The following is a 16,644-nucleotide window of genomic DNA, read 5'->3' on the forward strand; positions in this document are numbered from 1 at the left end:
TCACACACACACGCCCCGCGGCCCCACCCATCTCCCTCCCTCACACACACACACACACACACACACACACACACACACACGCCCCGCGGCCCCGCCTCCCCCCCCCCACCCGCTCGTCCTCTGCCCACGTCCCGCCGGGTCAGAGGCTCCCGCTGTGCCCCGGCAGGTGGGTCCACACGGACAGCGCCGGGCAAACGGGTGGCGCCGCGCCAACTCTCACTGCTCGAAGGCAGGCTGACTTGCACCCGGGCCCTCAGCACAGGACCCGGGAAGAGGTCTCGGAGCCGTCGCCCACAAAGCCTCTTCCACTTCGCTCCCGAAAACTCTCTGCGACCGGCCGGGGCGTCCCCAGTCCCCCGTGCTCCGGAGGCTGGACTTCCGGCCCCGCGCGGTCCGCAGGACGGAAGCGGTTCCTGAGGAATCGTGTCCCTCGCGGCGCGCCGTCCACCCGTGAGCGCCTGCGCAGGGCCGGCGCGGAGCAGGCGGGCATGGCGTTCCGACAGGCGCTGCAGCTGGCGGCCTGCGGCCTCGCGGGAGGCTCGGCCGCCGTGCTCTTCTCGGCGGTGGCGGTGGGGAAGCCCCGCGCGGGCGGGGACGCGGAGCCGCGCGTGGTCGAGGCGCCGGCGTGGGCGGGGTCCGCGCGCCCCGGGCCGGGCGTCTGGGACCCCAACTGGGACAGGTGCGGGGGCCGCGGGTGGCGTCGGGCGCGTCAGTCGTCAGCGGTGGGAACTCTCCTGCGCCTCTGCCGTTCCGTTCGATCCGATGTGGTCGGTTCTGCGGAGGGGCAGGCGGGGCAGGCTCGCGGGCGGATTTCTCTTCCGGATGTGGCCGCGAGGCTGGCGGTGATCGGGGGCGCCCTCGACCCCTCTTCCGAACCCAGGCCGCCTCGCCTGTCCCAGAGGGTCCTTTGGGGGAAGGAGGACGCTGGTGCCTGGGACAGTGCCTGGCAAGCGGGGCGGTCCGAGGTGGTCGCTTTCAGGAGGGGACAGAGGGTCGGACTTGCGTGTAGGCGGTCAGCCTGGTCTCCCTCGCTTTTGGGAGCGCTGGGATTGGAGGATGGCGTGCTGACCCCAGCCCTGCCTGACTGGGAGAGACGGGGGACGTGCGGCGGAGGTGAGAGCCTGGCCCTTAAAGGGACCGCTTTGCGGGGAAGATGTGCAGGGACATGGCTAGACTTCGTGATAGGAACGGGAACCTCCGGGTCTTGCTCAGTGCATGGCCGCAAGCCACATGTGCTTATTGAGCACTTGGGAAGTGGCACCTGGAATCAGGAAACAGTTTTTAGTGTTATTTGATGTTGATGGATTTAAATTTAAAAAACAAAACAGTGCGGATTTTTAAATATTGTTTATGTGTTGCAGTGATAGTATTGTTGATGCGTTGGATTAAATAAAGTGAGTTTTTGAAATTTTACCTGTTCCTTTCTAGTTTTTAAATATGGCTTCTTAGAAATTTTGAAGTCCATAGGTCGCTGGTGTGTTTCTATTGGACAGCACTGCTCTGGAGCCTGGGAGTGGCCCTTGTGCGATGGTTTGCCAGGTCCCAGCTCCTCCTTCCTACTTACTCTGAGTGGGGGGCGCAGAACTAGTATTCACGGGCAGCCTAGTTGTATCAGGAACTTCATAGGTATTCTTTGTTTTTGTTTTTAAGATTTTAATTAGTTATTTGACAGAGCAAGAGAGCACAAGCAGGGGGAACAGTAGAGGGAGAGGGAGAACCAGACTCCCCACTGAGCAGGGAGCCCCATATGGGGCTCAATCCCAGGACCCTGGGATGGGGACCTGAGCAGAAGGCAGACGTGTAACCATCTGAGCCAACCATCACTGAGCCCCTGGTATTCTTTGTTTTAAATCTTAAAAAAAAAAAAAAAAAAAAAATCCTGGGGCGCCTGGGTGGCTCAGTGGGTTAAAGCCTCTGCCTTCGGCTCAGGTCAAGTGTCAGGGTCCTGGGATGGAGCCCCGCATCGGGATCTCTGCTCAGCGGGGAGCCGGCTTCCTCCTCTCTCTCTGCCTGCCTCTCTGCCTACTTGGGATCTCTGTCTGTCAAATAAATCTTCTAAAAAATATCTTACGATAGTTTTAGATTTATGGGAAAATTGGAAAGTTGAGAGTTCTTACATACTCTACCCCTGATTTACTCTGCTACTAACGTCTCAATGCTAGGACAGTGTATTCTTCACAGTCGGTGAACTGATACCTGTATGTTATTATTGATTGATATTCACACTTTTTTGAGATTTCTTCCGTTTTCAGCTATTGTCTGTTGTCTCTTCCAGGATCCCGCATGACAGTTAGTCATGTGTCCTCAGGCTTCTCTTGGGTGTGACAGTTTCTCAGACTTTCCTTGTTTTGATGACCTTGACATGTTGAGTGGCACTCAGGAATTTTATAGTATGCCCCTCAGTTAGGATTTGTCTGTTTTTCTCATGATTTGACCAGGGTCATACTCTCTTTTTCAAACATCAGTACAGTCTTCTAAATTTCCTCGGTTTTTGGTGTTTTTGTTTTAAGATTTTCTTTATTTATTTGGGAGAGGAGAAGCAGACTCCCCGTGGAGCTGGGAGCCCTATTCGGGACTCAATCCTGGTACTCTGGGATCATGACCTGAGCCAAAGGCAGCTGCTCAACCGACCGAGCCACCCAGGCACCCCCCCCCCTTTTTTTTTTTTTTAAGGAAAAATATTTATTCTGAGATTAAAGGACGTAATTGAAGTAGCACTGGACTCTAGCTTTATTGGTTGCGGCCAACACACTGTATTTGCTCACCAAGACTAGGTTTATGAAGGGGGAGGCTGTCCGTGCTGGAAAGTTCCAGAGCCTTTTCGTGGAGAACCTCATCGAGTCTGGGCTCCCTGTGTCTGTGCCCGTAGTGCCTTGGGCTCCAGTGTGGCATCTCAGCCTGTGTTAGGACACCCCAGGCTCGCCCAGCAGGACCCCTGAGTTGCCACTGTTCCCTTGAGGACACTCTTTCCCTAGTTCTGCCCATCCCACAGACCGTTAGCTTTTATTAATTTCAGTTCTGGGCGCTACCAGACATGCCTGTCTTCATAAGATCTGGCCGTTTCTCAGCATCGTGGCTGCTGGTGCCCCTTGCCCTCACCCCCTACCGTCCCCTCAGCTCTACAACCTTCCGGGAGTGCCATCCAGTAGACTTTTCATGATAATGGGAATGTTCTCTTCCTTGCTGTCCAGTGTGGTCGCCACTATCCCATGTGCTACTGAACCATTTCAGATGTGCTTAGTGTGGCCAGGGAAATGGAGTCAGATTTTTAATTTTCATTATTTTGAATTTAAGTAGCCACATGGCCAGTGGCTGACATTGGACAGCACAGTTGCAGACTCTGCATCAGCGAGGCCGTACTGGCCTCGTGGGTCCTCCCCCAGCCACCCCTTCCTGTTACCTGGTTTCGTTTTCTGCACATCACTTACCACCAGGTCTTTTAATCAGTCTCCTCACTAGAACACAAGCTGCACGAGGGCCTCGCTGCTCTGTCTCGTTCACTGTCTGCTCACCCAGAACAGGCCGGGCACTCAGCTCTGTGTGGTAAATGAGATGTGGTCCGAGGGGATGCACTCTCCGGGGCCAGCGGCAGAGAGCAGAGTGCAAAGGGCAGGTCTTGTCCCTGCACTTTCCCAGGATGGAAATACTGTCTTGTCAGAAATACTCAAGGCTGACTTGTGAGCGGGGATCACAAGGACACGCCTCTCCTATTTCAACATTAGGCGAGAACCACTGTCCCTGGTCAACCTGCGGAAGAGGAACCTGGACTCTGGAGAAGAAGAACTGGCGTCCAGGTTGGACCACTGCAAAGCCAAGGCCACACGACACATCTTCCTCATCAGGCACTCCCAGTACCACGTGGATGCCTCCCTGGAAAAGGACCGCACTCTGACGCCCCTGGGTACGTGCTGGGGCTCAAGCCCCAACTGACACCCATGCTGGTGGCGCTGGGCCCCTTTGGACCTGGGTCAGGGGCTTGGCCGAGATTCAAGAATTGTCATTCACAATAGGTCATCAGCCTAACTGACATGAGACAGGCACGGGAAACATCCTCAACTTTCAAAAACAGATGGTGGCTCTCACGATCAGATCCGAAGCCCGGCGGAGGCGTTCCTTGCTCACGCCCTGCTGGTGGCACGCCGTGTGCACCCCGTTTTGCTTGACCTAACTTGTTGCTGAAGATCCTTCTGGCCAGCACTTGCAGATCTCCTTACAGCCGGCTTCCTGATGGTAGAGACCGAGCGGTGGCTCCGGCATCTCCCGATGGAAATGCTACTCATTGCTGAGTCTTGCCGCCTGCGTGGTGCTGCTGGGTGTGCCCGCCGGCCGCAGTCTCTGTGCCTGCGTGCAGGCGTATCTTCCCAGGAGAGGAAGCGCAGGGCGGGCTGAGATAGAGTTTAAATTTGTAAAGATTTCTGTGTCGGACAGGATCTGACCCATTTGTGTCCGTACTGAAAACCCAGACGGTCTAAAGCGTTTGGCGGCCTGTTCTGCAGCTTGCCGGGCGCCCCCAGTGCCCTGGGTGCTGAGTGCACATGTGCGCAGCGCAGCCTCGTCCACGGCGCTCCCGCATGCGGCCGGCACTGACTGGCCCAGGGCATTGTCAGCTAGATTCTAAGATCTATGTTTGAGAAAAAGGATTTGTGTTTGTACGAATCCGTACTTAGTAACGCGGAGGCCGTGGGCATCTCTGATAATGGCACAGCTGGTGGGTCAGTTTTAGGACAAAATTGCATAAAAGGGGCATGAGGGACCCAGAAATAGTAACAGGACCCTCCCCAGACTTCAGTCATCTTCAACCTTGGTCGTTGTTTTAACATTTCTTCTCTGTGGGGCCGAAGGTAACTGCGTCACTGATTTTACCTGTGGAGTGCCTGCCCGTGCAGGAAGGCCCAAGCCCCAGGAGGGTCTGCCCACCTTGTACCCCAATCCTTTTTTTTTTAAAGATTTGATTGATTGATTGATTGGATTTAACCCACTGAGCCACCCAGTTGCCCCTCGTACCCCATCCTAACGGTACTTGATGAGGACTGGAGTATTTGTGAAGTAAAAGACGGGACCCCAGCAACATGTAATTCTCCGGTGTTTTGCACCTTCAAGGTCGTGAACAGGCAGAACTAACCGGGCTCCGACTTGCAAGCCTGGGGTTGAAGTTTAATAAAATTGTCCATTCGTCCATGACCCGGGCGACAGAAACCACTGATATAATCAGCAAACACCTGCCAGGTGAGTGCCGGCCACCCCGGTCCCGGGGCGGCAGGACGGAGAAGGGCAGAGGGCCCTGGGCGGCTTCTCCTGAAGGGGCAGCGCTGAGTCCCTGCTTCTGCCACAGGAGTCTGCAAGGTCAGCACAGACCTGCTGAGAGAGGGCGCCCCCATCGAGCCCGACCCTCCCGTGTCCCACTGGAAGCCGGAGGCTGTGGTAAAAACCCCCCTTCCCCGGGGAGCATCCCCCACTGCGCCCCCTCGGCCCGCTTCCCCATCCCCCTCCACCCACGGCCCGCGCGCCGCCGCCTCGTACTTAAGATTCCTTCCCCTGCCCCCAGCAGTATTACGAAGACGGAGCCCGGATCGAGGCCGCCTTCCGGAACTACATCCACCGGGCAGATGCTAAGCAGCAGGAGGACAGTTACGAGATCTTCATCTGCCACGCCAACGTCATCCGCTACATCGTGTGCCGGTGAGGGCGACCGAGGGCTCCCTGCCCCACCTTCCCTCCTGCCAGCCTGTGCGCCGGCTCACCTGCCCAGGAGGCCCCCTTCAGCCTTCTGGCGAAACGTCCGTTCGCAGTTTTTCACCACGATGCCTGTTTGGTGGAATAGCACAGACGCAGCCCGCTGGTGCCAGCACGGGCTGGGGTGCCCGAAGCCAGTGGCACGGTCCGGGTGACGCTCGCGTGGTCACTTGGTCAAGGCCCTGGGCGCTGGACCTCGGCCACCGCACTGTCATGTGTTCCCCCTCGGGGACTGGCGAGCGTCTGGGGAGACGGTGCAGATCCGCTCTCCCTCCAGTTCGTAGCAGCTGGATCTAGCCCGTCAGTGGGTCCCGCCGTGACAGAGGGTGCTTGGCTCAGGATGGCTTTGCGTTTGCTTCATCCTGCCCTCATTCGTTAACTGAGGGGCTCCTGTGAGAGCTCACGTACTCTCCGCTTGTTCGTCTACAGGACCACGGACTGGCCGATGTGTTTGGCGCTGTGGGCTGTGACCCATCACCGTGTTGGTCACTCCGCTGCTCTGGCTTCCGGGCCCCTGGAAGGAGGCTGCTGTGTCCTCTGGACCTGCCTCACTGCCCGGCACTAGCGCAGCTTCCAGAGCCCCCATGAGTGACACCTGCCCTGAGCTGCAGACGTGGGCCAGCGGGCTGGAGGCAGCTGGCCCGCTGAGTGCTATGTATTTGACCGAAGCTCAGTACAAAATTTGAAAGGACTGAGACCCCAGCCACCCTCTGGATCCATTAGGAAGCATGTGTCCGGCACTTTAACAGCTGAGGGACTTCCCCTTCTTGCGTGACCGGTCTGTCAGTGGCAGGACAGGACACAGCCTGCTGGCTGACCTGTGGCACTGTCCAAGTCCAGACGCAGGGTCCCTGCTCACTGTGCTTGACCCTCGGGCCTGTCGTCAGGGCTGCGGGCGGGGGCACGCGCTTCCCCTCCAGGGTCACGTGCACAGCCTCTGGTGAGAAGCCCATGATATCTGAGGCGGGGTCTCGGGGTGCCAGGAGCCAGGCTTCTCAGGTGCTCACAGGGCTCTAGGCCAGGTGGAGTGGCGGCTGGGGAAGAGGCGTGGGCCTTGGACGGGGCTCCACACCCTCCAAATAAGCGCTTCCGGAAAGCCGACCTCAGTGCTCCTGCGCTCGGCGCACGCTGTCCCGGTTTGCTGCTCTGGGCATCTTGCGTATGGAAACACCATGTTAGAACACACCCTGGGACAGGCTGGACTAAGCAGCCACTAGAAGGGACCCCCATGCTGAGAACATCAGGAGTGTTTGGGGACTTGGAGTAGAGGTGACCTGTGTGCCATAAAGGGCTAGAAGGAGCCAGAGCATCCCCGTCACGATACGTGAGGGCGCTCTGGAGATGGTGAGGGAGAGAAGACTTTAAAAAGCAGCATGAAGGTAGTTGTTCCCGAGGTTGCAGGGTGAGCCGTGGGGATGCCCTTTGTCCATGTAGACATTTAGGGCACAAAGGACGTCTGATGATTGGGGAAGCCGTAATGGTACTGGCCTTTTTGGCAAATACTGCACCTAGAATGTGCGTCTGAGAGCAAGGAAAGGCTCTGGGGCCCCATTCCTAGGGGAGAGTGGGTCGGGAGCGGGTCTGCTCCATCGCCCGGCCGGGCTGCCTTTGCCCCCTTTTGGTGACACTGGAAGTTCAACCCCATGCCCTTGTAAGAAGCTGGGGATTTCTGACCCACACGCTTGACTTGGGTGGATCCCCTGACCCAAAGAGGGGCTGGGCCGCCACCACGCCCCTTATTTGGATGGGGTGGCATCAGCCCAGCAGCTCCTTTCTGAGAAACCCCTTGCTTGAAAACCTTACCTATATGGGTCCCAACCCCAAGAAAGTCTGCTCCAAGGTCTTGACAGGGGTTGGGGGCCCTTAGCGTTGTCCCAACCCCAGCCCGTTTTGGTGGCAGAGCCCCCTGTTCTAGCATGTTCTTTCTCTTCCCAGGGCGCTGCAGTTCCCTCCAGAAGGCTGGCTCCGCCTGTCGCTCAACAATGGCAGCATCACCCACCTGGTGGTCCGGCCAGATGGCCGAGTGGCGCTCAGGACCCTTGGGGACACGGGGTTCATGCCTCCGGACAAGATCTCCCGCTCCTGAGGGCTGCCCGGAGGCCCTGCTCTCCTCAGTCCCCCTGTGGCTCCCGCGGGTGCTGCCGAGGACACGGCTCCTTCCCCGTCTTCCCTGCGCAGGCTGCTTGGCGCTCTTGCTGCACTTCTCCAGGACGGTGAAAAAGTACCTAAGATGTGGCGTTTTGGTCTGTCCTTCCGGCCCAGGATGGAAAAGGGAATTGTTACGAGCTGATCGGCCTGGTTTCTCTCTGGGGGTTTTCTGCCTTGTCTGCCAGGACGAGGCTTCACTCTTGCTGTCTGTGGGAACCACGGCTGGTCCGCACGGCTGTCTTCGCTCCTGACCACGCTTGGCCACGCGAGCCCCTCGAGGCTGCGAGGAGGGGCTGCCAGCGCTCCCATTCAGAACTTGTCTACATTCTTCTCCTTTCTTGAGACCCTTTTATCACTTTAAATATTTGTCAACTAAAGATTCTTCTCATCTGGGTTCTTGCTTTGATAACCCGTTTCTCAGTCCCGACTCCTGCACCTCTGGCACTGTCGGGCCTCCCCAGCGCCCCGCGGTGAGGGAGGTGGCTGGGTGGTGATCGGACAGACGGCAGGGTGTCCTGTTCCAGTAAAACACTCGCCAGCTCCAACTTCGCCTCTGGCCGTTCCTCCTTCATGCTTACGGATTAAACTATTTAGATGTGATGTGTCCATCCCAAATACTCTGTTAACTTAGGAGAAACTACAATTTCTATGAAGTGGTTGTGAACATTTTCTGCAGTCAGTGAAACTAATTGGGACATTTGATCCATTCCTCTGTAACTTTGGAGATAACTGCAAATAAAAGTTTTATTTTACTGATTTTTCCAAAGTCGTGATTGTAAATATTTTCAAGAAAATAGGAAGCCATGCTGTGCACCAGACAGCAGCCCCAGAGCTGCTGCGACGGTTGCGGCTGCAGCAACAGAAGGCTCTTTGCCTCGGTATTTTGTGGTCTCAGGGTTGACGGCTTCGCAGGGCATCTGCCCACCAGGGGCTGAGGCCCAGACCCAGGACAGTGAGCCAGAGAAATGGTTTTTCACAGGCACCCGTCATGCACTTTCTAGAAACTGTTTTGACAAGCCAGGCACTGTGCCAACTTCTCAAAGCACAGAAGTAAAAAGCACTACACCTCTGACCTCAGGAGTGAAGGAGGCCCAGGAAAGCAAGGGCCACGTGTCCCACCGAGCCTGAGACCTGGACCCTCGGACCCAAATGCCTGAAGGTGGAGGTGGCAGGTCCCCAACTCCCTTCCCTCAAGGGGTTTGCACAGTTGTCTCACTCTACCATCTTCAGATCTTTTTTCTTTACTTTTTTTTTTTCTTTTGAGAGAAAACATGAAAGGGGTGAGGGGCAAAGGGAGAAGCAGACTCGCTGCTGAGCAGGGAGCCCGATGCAGGACTTGATCCCAGAACACTGGGATCATGACTGAGCTGGAGGCAGAGGCTTAATGACTGAGCCAGCCAGATCTGCCTTTACGGCAGCATTTCACTTGATGCCAAGACGCAGGGCAGCGTTTTGGAAACAAAGTGAGTCCACATGGGGGGACGCAGCCAAGGAGCAAGAGTGGGCGCTGACCTAGGTCACAGGGGCCAGTACCGCCCGGTACCAAGACGGAGGCTCATCTGAGGTGGGACAGATGACTGAAAACTTGTGTCAGCAACAGTATCCTAAGTTTGGCCAAAAGGAAGCCTGCAAGTCAGGAACCTGTGTAACATGAGGGAACCGGAACGGACAACAGTGGCAACAGAGCAGCCAGTTCCTATTTGGTTGTGCTATTTATTCCAAAATATTTTCTTCTGAGACAGTCAGGAAAGGAACTAAGTGCTGTCTGCAAAACAGAAAATCCTTACAGGTTTTGTACACAAATGCAAAATGTGTCAGACAAGAAAAGTGCATGCCTTGAAGAACCCAGCAAGGAGACCCAACTCAGGGCCACGGCACAGTGAGCGATGACATCCGAAGTCACAGCCTGTCAAGGCAGTAATCCCACAGACCACCGCTCCCTCTGAAAGCTGTGAAAGTTGCTGGAAACATCCCAGAATTAGTCGAGAGTATTTGTCTGTGGTCCCTGCTGTTCGGGCGAAGGTCTTCAGAAAGATGTGACTGCCCATTGACTGGTGAGCTCGTCACGGCCTCCCATCCCTGGATGTGCACTCCCCTCACCTGTCCCATCCCAGAGGCTGCTGCAAGGACACGGCCTTGAGATGGCGAGGTGGGGCTCAGCCAAGAAGGGCTTCCACGTAAACTCTCCGGATTAGGAGGAGGGTGGATGCAGGAATCTATTCATCTGGCCACCAAGACAAGCCTCGTATGTAAAGTCTTCTGCTTACTAAACCTGCCACCTACTAAGCTGGAGTGGCCTGGCCCTTTCCTTAGTCCCTTTCTGCCCTTTGAATACAGGGACCAGGTCAGGTCTAACCCGGGAGACTCCCAAAACGGCTGCAAACTGGCACCTGCCCCATAAGGTGAGAACTCATTCTATAACACCCTGGTGGTGGCTATCCCCAGTCAATGACCAGGGGACTTTCCTGCGTCCCTTGTGCCTGGCACCAGAGCACCACCCCACTGTGGCAGAGGGGTCCCCATCACCTCTTTGGAACTAAAGTTACACGCCGGTTGTTAACATCACAGGAAAGGTTTTTCATTTCCGAGGGCAATTATGAAATTTGTGCTAGCTTATATCAAAGTTCAAGTCTTTCAAGACCGTGTTAGGTATGAAAGGGGCCGCAAAACAGCATTCACCACTATCGGATTAACGTATTGTTTCATTACAAAACTACCTAAGATTTTACTAAAAACAGCACTTTGCCTAGCCACCCACAAGAACAGTTTTTCTGAAAGCTTAGAATTATTACCATATGGTTTTAATAATAATTTATTTCATTAAGTAGTTTAAAAATGTATTAACTGGGGCCAGGGCCACCTTATATAAACAAATGGACAAACAGGCAAAGATAACCTAAACCTTCAGAAAATAAGAACCATAGTCTGCAAAATTTGGACAGAAACACTTTTAATTTCCATCCTCATATTTACAACATATGCGTAACAGGATTTTACAGAAAACAGATCATTGCTGTGAATGTACTATCTGTATTCTAATTTCTTTTGAGAACAAAGATGCCTTTTGTAAATGCCACTGACTTTCAGAATAGAATGTATTTTTCTGTGTTACATCCAGATCGTTACACAAGTGAAAACACCCTGTGTAACCACCTTTTAAGTTTTAAAATCCAAATGTTGATTCCAATATTCCTGACCTGTCTCTTGTTAGCAGATGAAAGAAATAAGCTTTTTTTTTTTTTAAACACAAGTTCCAATTCAGAATTCTTATAAACAACAACAACAAAATCTCACGCCTACTTAGTATCCCTGTATATTCGCATAAAGCAAGTTTCAGGAGAATAAAAAATGATTTACAAAAGGCACTGGATTTAGCAAAAATTGGTAGAGTTTTCCATTTTGGATCAAACACTGGAAATATTCACAGAGCACCCCCAGTGCGCGAGCAGTCGTGTACGCCGGAGAGAAGTAACTCAGGTGTGGAGTTTTGGGCATCAATCACGGCAGTGGTTCTAAGATGACCCCCATGCTCCAGGCAGAACCCCAGAAGGTCATGGCCACGGGGAAGTTAAAATAAATGGAGCAAGGTTACTGACCGGGACTCAACTCTCTAGTTTCTACCCTAAAACGCAACCCTCTTTCATAAAGGAGATCCAGTGGAAGTGAATCTGGAAATATGCAATAAATTTCAAACCCGGAGAACTCGAAGATCACTTTATCGGCACAACCCCGCAACGAAACCAAGTGACTGGCAGCGCAGGTTCCTTAGAGCTGCTGCTCCGTCAAGTGCGGGGACCACTGGCAGGACTCCCATGGACCAGAGAATTTATTCCCAGAGAAAAGCTGGTTTTATCTTCTGGTCACTAGCTTAAATGTTTGTGATGAGCCAAACTTGCAAGTCTAAGTCATCTTCACGTTTGTTTGCCCCCAGACACGCACCTTACCAATTGGTCTAAGCCACTGGGACCAAGCGGCAGAACAAAAGATTTCTATCAGGAACGAAAAAGTCAGAGACCCGTCCCAGAAAAGGAAGATGGCACGAAATTCATCTTTGCTGTAAGAACAGGGGACTGGCAGCCCCGGCTCTGGCACACACCATGGGAACGGCGTCCTCCGCTTGCCCACGGTGAGCTTAAGTCCACACTGTTACACGCTGACGATTCTCAGAAAGTTTGTAACTGGATTTGTTTCCATCAACTTCTCCCCAAACCCCAGAAAACTAAATTTTATACAAAACATTTGCATTTTCTAAAAACCTTTTACTCTCAAAATGAGAACTAATAAATTAATCAGAATATATTCTTTTTGGTAAGTTTTAGCAATAAACACTTTACCCTTCTTCCTTTAAAAACAAACAAGAGAACGAGCCGCCCAGCAGCTTGCACCTGCCTTACAAGGCCGTGAGCTGCGCCAGGCGCGCCATTCTGCGGAGGTGGCTCCCATGCGCAGGGCTGTAGCGCCCAGGGCTGCCCAGGCCTGGGGAGTGGGATGCGGGCCCGGGCTTCCCAGGGCTTCTCCCGGGGCTGCAGCTGTGGGGACAACCGACATCCAGCTGCTGAGACTCCAGCTTCCCTTTCAGCGCAGGGCTTGGCCAACTGAGGAAACCAAGAAAGCGCTGTCAGCACCAACGGGTGATATGGGCCCAGTCCCAAGCCCTAGGGGACCACCTGGTTCCAGAACGGGTGCTGCAAACCTCAGGACCATGAGCCCCGAAGATTCACTCTGTGAATCCGACCACGGCTCCTGGCTGCTTCCAACCTGCTCCCCCACCGGGTCAGCAGCATCCTCCGCTTCCCACCTAACCGCACACCTGTCTGCGCAGGGTCCGCCAGCCGCGGCCTCGTCGGGAGCTGCGAGTCAGCCTGGCCAAGCAGCACTCCGAATGAAGTGCTACGTGAACATACTGAGTCACCAGCGGATGGCCCGGAAGCCAGCTACCAGCGAGCCCAGTGTAACACAGGTCACCCTGCAGGCCCACTGACCTCTGTCTGTCAGTGGGGGAGTAGCACAGGACGGCACTCCTCCATCTGTGCACAGCCGGGTACTGCTGAGGATCCACTTCTGTACACTCCAGAGCGGCCAAAACATCTCGATCCAGTTTTGACGGCTCCTCTCTACATGGCAGAAAAAAAGGAAAGAAAAAGCAGAAACACTTGTGATTAAAAAGACTTGCAACGCCACTACTCAAGAGCCTAGGACAGGAGCAGAGGGCAAGCAGAGAGCAAGCAGAGGCCAGGAGCTGCGGGTCTGTTCCTGCCACCACCGGACCCAGCTATCAGGGCCACGATGTGGGCTGTGCAGCGACAGAGGCCACACTGGCAGACAGAAGGCACTGTCCCACAGGGGGCATGATGGACCCAATACTGAGTATCTCCACCTCCAGGGTCACCGACCAGAAGGCATATCCCCTGGGAGGCTGAGATTACCCCAGGATGGGCTTTCTTCCTAAAACACACCGAGTTCTTGGTACAGTTCCAGTTGTTCTGGGGAGGACCACTTCCCCAGGGAGCAGAGCGAGGCGTGAGGCTGGGCTGGAAAGGAGAACACGTGTCGCACCAACCTGGAAGATGGCAACACAGCACCAGGAGCTACACACTCGTGCAAGAGCTGGGAGCCAGAAAAGCACGTCCAACCAGGTTGTGGGCAGAGAAAAGGTTTAAGAAAACTAGGACAGTGCCACGTGAGCTCACGTCCACTCCCATGGCCCGCCACAGCGTCAGGCGCACTCCCACATTCACTCCCACAGCCTCACGCACGCACACACCCCCCACTCGTACCCAAAAAGGAAGAGCCTCTCCACAGGCTCCTTCGTAGTGGGGACCCCTGAGGGCTCTGAGGGCATGGAACCACAGTTCTGCTGAACCTCGGGCACAGGAGTGTCAGGACCCAGATGTATTTTAGCCATTTTGGCTGACATTTCGCTCTCTGTCCTGGTTTGGTTCTCTGTAAGCGTGTCAGCAGCAGGCGGCTCTAACAAGTCATTCTCGACTGCATCCGTTCTTGATGTGAAGCTCTTCTTGTCCCTAGTTTTCCTGCTTTTATTTGGTGTCTTGGAAAGATTACTTCCTCGGTCTTGCAATTGCAGTTTATCGAACTCAACCGTCAAGCCGGAGAATGGCGAGATGAGTGCTTCTCCGGCGCCTGGGGCCTCCAGCCTCTTCCTGCCTGGGGTCCTGCTGCCGCTCAGGGGGCCACAAAACCCATTCTCGCTGCCGTGGGGACTGGTCAGGGTGGATGCTTCTATAAGGCTGGTCTCCTGCTCCAAGGGAAGGATGTCACACTTCGAGTCCCCAAAAGTGCTAACTGTGGGCTGGGTGTTGTTTCGAGCTGTGTTCTGTCGATTTTTAATCTCTTCCAAGCTCAGGTCGTCGTCTTCATCCAGAAACGCCCTCACAGAGATGGAATTGCTGCACTTCCGAGCACGGCCTACAAGGGAGAGAGAGCAGCTCCTCAGAGGCGCGGGTGACACCGTCCGCGAGGGATCACGCGGTGCAGCCGCAAATCCCCAGGAGCAGCAGCCAACGGCCTCTCCTTCAGATCCACCCGCTCGGACTCCCAGACAGAGTCTGCGCCGCCCCTTGGGAAAAGCCAAGCAGGACCCTGCACAGGGAAACAGCAGCGTCCAGCCTCCCACCTTCAAAGGCAGGAAAATGAGGAGGCCAAGGTCAAGGGCAGGCATGCAAGCACGGGACGCGACAGTGGCTGGTACCTCCCGCCTGACTTGACACCAGGGCCGAGAACACGAGCGACTGACAGAAGTAGCAGGCGCCGGCTCTCCACATGGACGCGCTTGCTGGGGTGCGGCCACAGGGCAGGGGCCGGGTCCCAAGAACCCACAGACCGCTGTGTGTCCTTACCAAAGGCAGAGGGGTTCTCCTGACGACAGGCCTCATTTTCTCCCGAGTCTTGTGGGGCCTTTATGCCTGCCTCCTGGTGACTGAGATATTCTTCTAGCTTTTGCAGACCCTCCTGGGAAGACAGATCAACAAAACAGCCCAGAAAGTCCCAGTATTCGACCCAGGGGTACCCCAGCTCGCGAGCCAACTCCCTGCAAGAGTAAGACAACGCGTCAGTCGGAAAACACAGAACGGACGGACCACACAGAAAACAGCCACTCTGTGCCGGAAGGGCCAAGCAGTGCCTGGAGTCTCGGCTGTGACTCTGATCCTATCGTAAATGTGGGGTAAAACAGTACTTTGCGTTTTCTCGAGCAGGGCCAGACTAATAAGCAGGTTTCGGACACGGGCCGCCACACTGAGCGCACTGAAGTCATGGCGAGAGAAGGGGCCCGCGGCCACCCCACTCGCACCACACGCTACAGAGGCAACAGGTCAGACGTGAATCCCCATAAACAGAATGGCCTTCCTGTTTCCTTAAAACAACTGTATAAAGTTGGAGAGGATTCTGGTTTTGTTTAGGCGCAAAAGCTCAAGCTGGGAATCTGAAATTATGGGTATATTTTGAGACAAAGTTTTAAAACAATTCAATGTAGCTTTAACACTGTAATATAGATTTCTGACTACGGAGACAACACTTTTCATGGACTTTTTTAGTAGCAGCTTCTGGCCACACCGCCTCTTGTGTTTTATTTCCTGCTCTTTTGCCAAGGCAACACCCCCCATACGGCCATCATACAAAACACTGCCATGAGTCTCTGCCTGGAGAGGGACCGCCGGCGGACACCTCTGCCACAGCATGTGCGATGTCTGCAGGAGTCAGACCGCAGGGAAAAGGCTTTACACCCCCCTCTCCAACCCCATGAGCACTTCCCAGGAATGACTATTTTGCAGCTGGAACAGCTTTCTGTCCTCAGCCAACACAGAAGCATGCAACATACAAAACGACACTGCCACTCAGCTCCGGTCCCTCCGTGCTAAAGCCAGCCAGTACCTTCCCACCCTCTCCATGCCTCTTTCTGGATCCGTCTTCCTGACATTGTGAAAGAAGCCTGCTTTCTCTCGAGGTGGCGTTTTCCAGAGCTTGCGAAAATCTTCTGCCTGAGGAGAAAACGTCCTGAGCTGTGCTATGCCCCCAAGTCACGGGAAGCACCAGCACCACAGAGCCCGCTGAGTGCCTCCCGGCACCCCTCCCTGTCCTCACACCCCGGGCAACGTGCCCTCCTGTGTGGCAGCTGGACAGACCGCAGGGCCACATTAGGACAGCAGCACCGAGGGGCTCTGGCAAGGCTCCACAGCCTCCGTCTGAGGGGCCCAGGCTGGGCTGTGAGGGTCAGAGCTGCCACACTGAGAACCTCAAGTCACTTTCCCATCACACAAGAGGAAAATGAGTGTTTACATTTTTAAGTCACTCAGAGATTTGTTTTACGCAACCTAATCTAACCTACCTGATAACACCTGTTCTTGGAGACACTTCCGTAACAGCAAGTAACTAGTTATTTACAATTATCAACACTGGCGCGCGGGTGGCACAGCTGGTGAAGCATCTGACTCTTGGTTTCGGCTCAGGTCATGGTCTCGAGGTTTGGGACCCAGGCCCGTGTCAAGCCCCGCGTTCAGTGGGGAGTCTGCTTGGGATTCCCCCTCTACCCCTGCTCTCTTGCTCTCAAATAAATACATTTTTTTTTTAAAAGATATTATTTATTTATTTATTTGACAGGGAGAGAGAGAGATCACAAGCAGGCAGGGAGAGAGGAGGAAGCAGGCTCCCCGCTGAGCAGAGAGCCCGATGCGGAGCTCGATCCCAGGACCCCGGGATCATGACCTGAGCCGAAGGCAGAGGCTTTAACCCACTGAGCCACCCAGG

General features: G+C 54.6%; 2 protein-coding genes across 4 annotated transcripts in view; one reads left to right on the plus strand and one right to left on the minus strand.

Annotated features, from left to right (window-relative positions):
* Window positions 1-454: 454 nt before the first annotated feature.
* PGAM5 (PGAM family member 5, mitochondrial serine/threonine protein phosphatase) lies at window positions 455-7,938 on the plus strand. Of its 2 annotated transcripts, none has more exons than XM_032849200.1 (6): window positions 455-679; window positions 3,723-3,901; window positions 5,101-5,226; window positions 5,333-5,421; window positions 5,546-5,679; window positions 7,669-7,938. In XM_032849200.1, exons 1-6 carry the CDS (start codon window positions 489-491, stop codon window positions 7,817-7,819), a joined length of 870 nt encoding a protein of 289 aa, XP_032705091.1. In that variant the 5' UTR covers window positions 455-488; the 3' UTR covers window positions 7,820-7,938. The 2 variants fall into 2 exon arrangements, with proteins under 2 accessions (XP_032705091.1, XP_032705092.1); XM_032849201.1 differs by having other exon boundaries at window positions 5,549-5,679.
* Window positions 7,939-11,971: 4,033 nt separating this feature from the next.
* The window catches only part of ANKLE2 (ankyrin repeat and LEM domain containing 2), a 21,927-nt gene continuing 17,254 nt past the window's right edge, over window positions 11,972-16,644 (minus strand). For both annotated transcript variants that reach the window (XM_032849193.1, XM_032849192.1), the window contains exons 9-13: window positions 15,772-15,878; window positions 14,739-14,929; window positions 13,659-14,307; window positions 12,864-12,995; window positions 11,972-12,476 (exon numbers count right to left, since the gene is read on the minus strand). In XM_032849193.1, the coding sequence (XP_032705084.1) occupies window positions 12,272-12,476; window positions 12,864-12,995; window positions 13,659-14,307; window positions 14,739-14,929; window positions 15,772-15,878 (1,284 nt within the window). In that variant the 3' untranslated portion in view covers window positions 11,972-12,271. The remainder of the gene's footprint in view (window positions 12,477-12,863; window positions 12,996-13,658; window positions 14,308-14,738; window positions 14,930-15,771; window positions 15,879-16,644) is intronic.

The sequence above is a fragment of the Lontra canadensis genome, unplaced genomic scaffold, assembly GCF_010015895.1.
Source record: "Lontra canadensis isolate GAN:19392208 unplaced genomic scaffold, GSC_riverotter_1.0 scaffold220, whole genome shotgun sequence".
NCBI lineage: Eukaryota > Metazoa > Chordata > Mammalia > Carnivora > Mustelidae > Lontra > Lontra canadensis.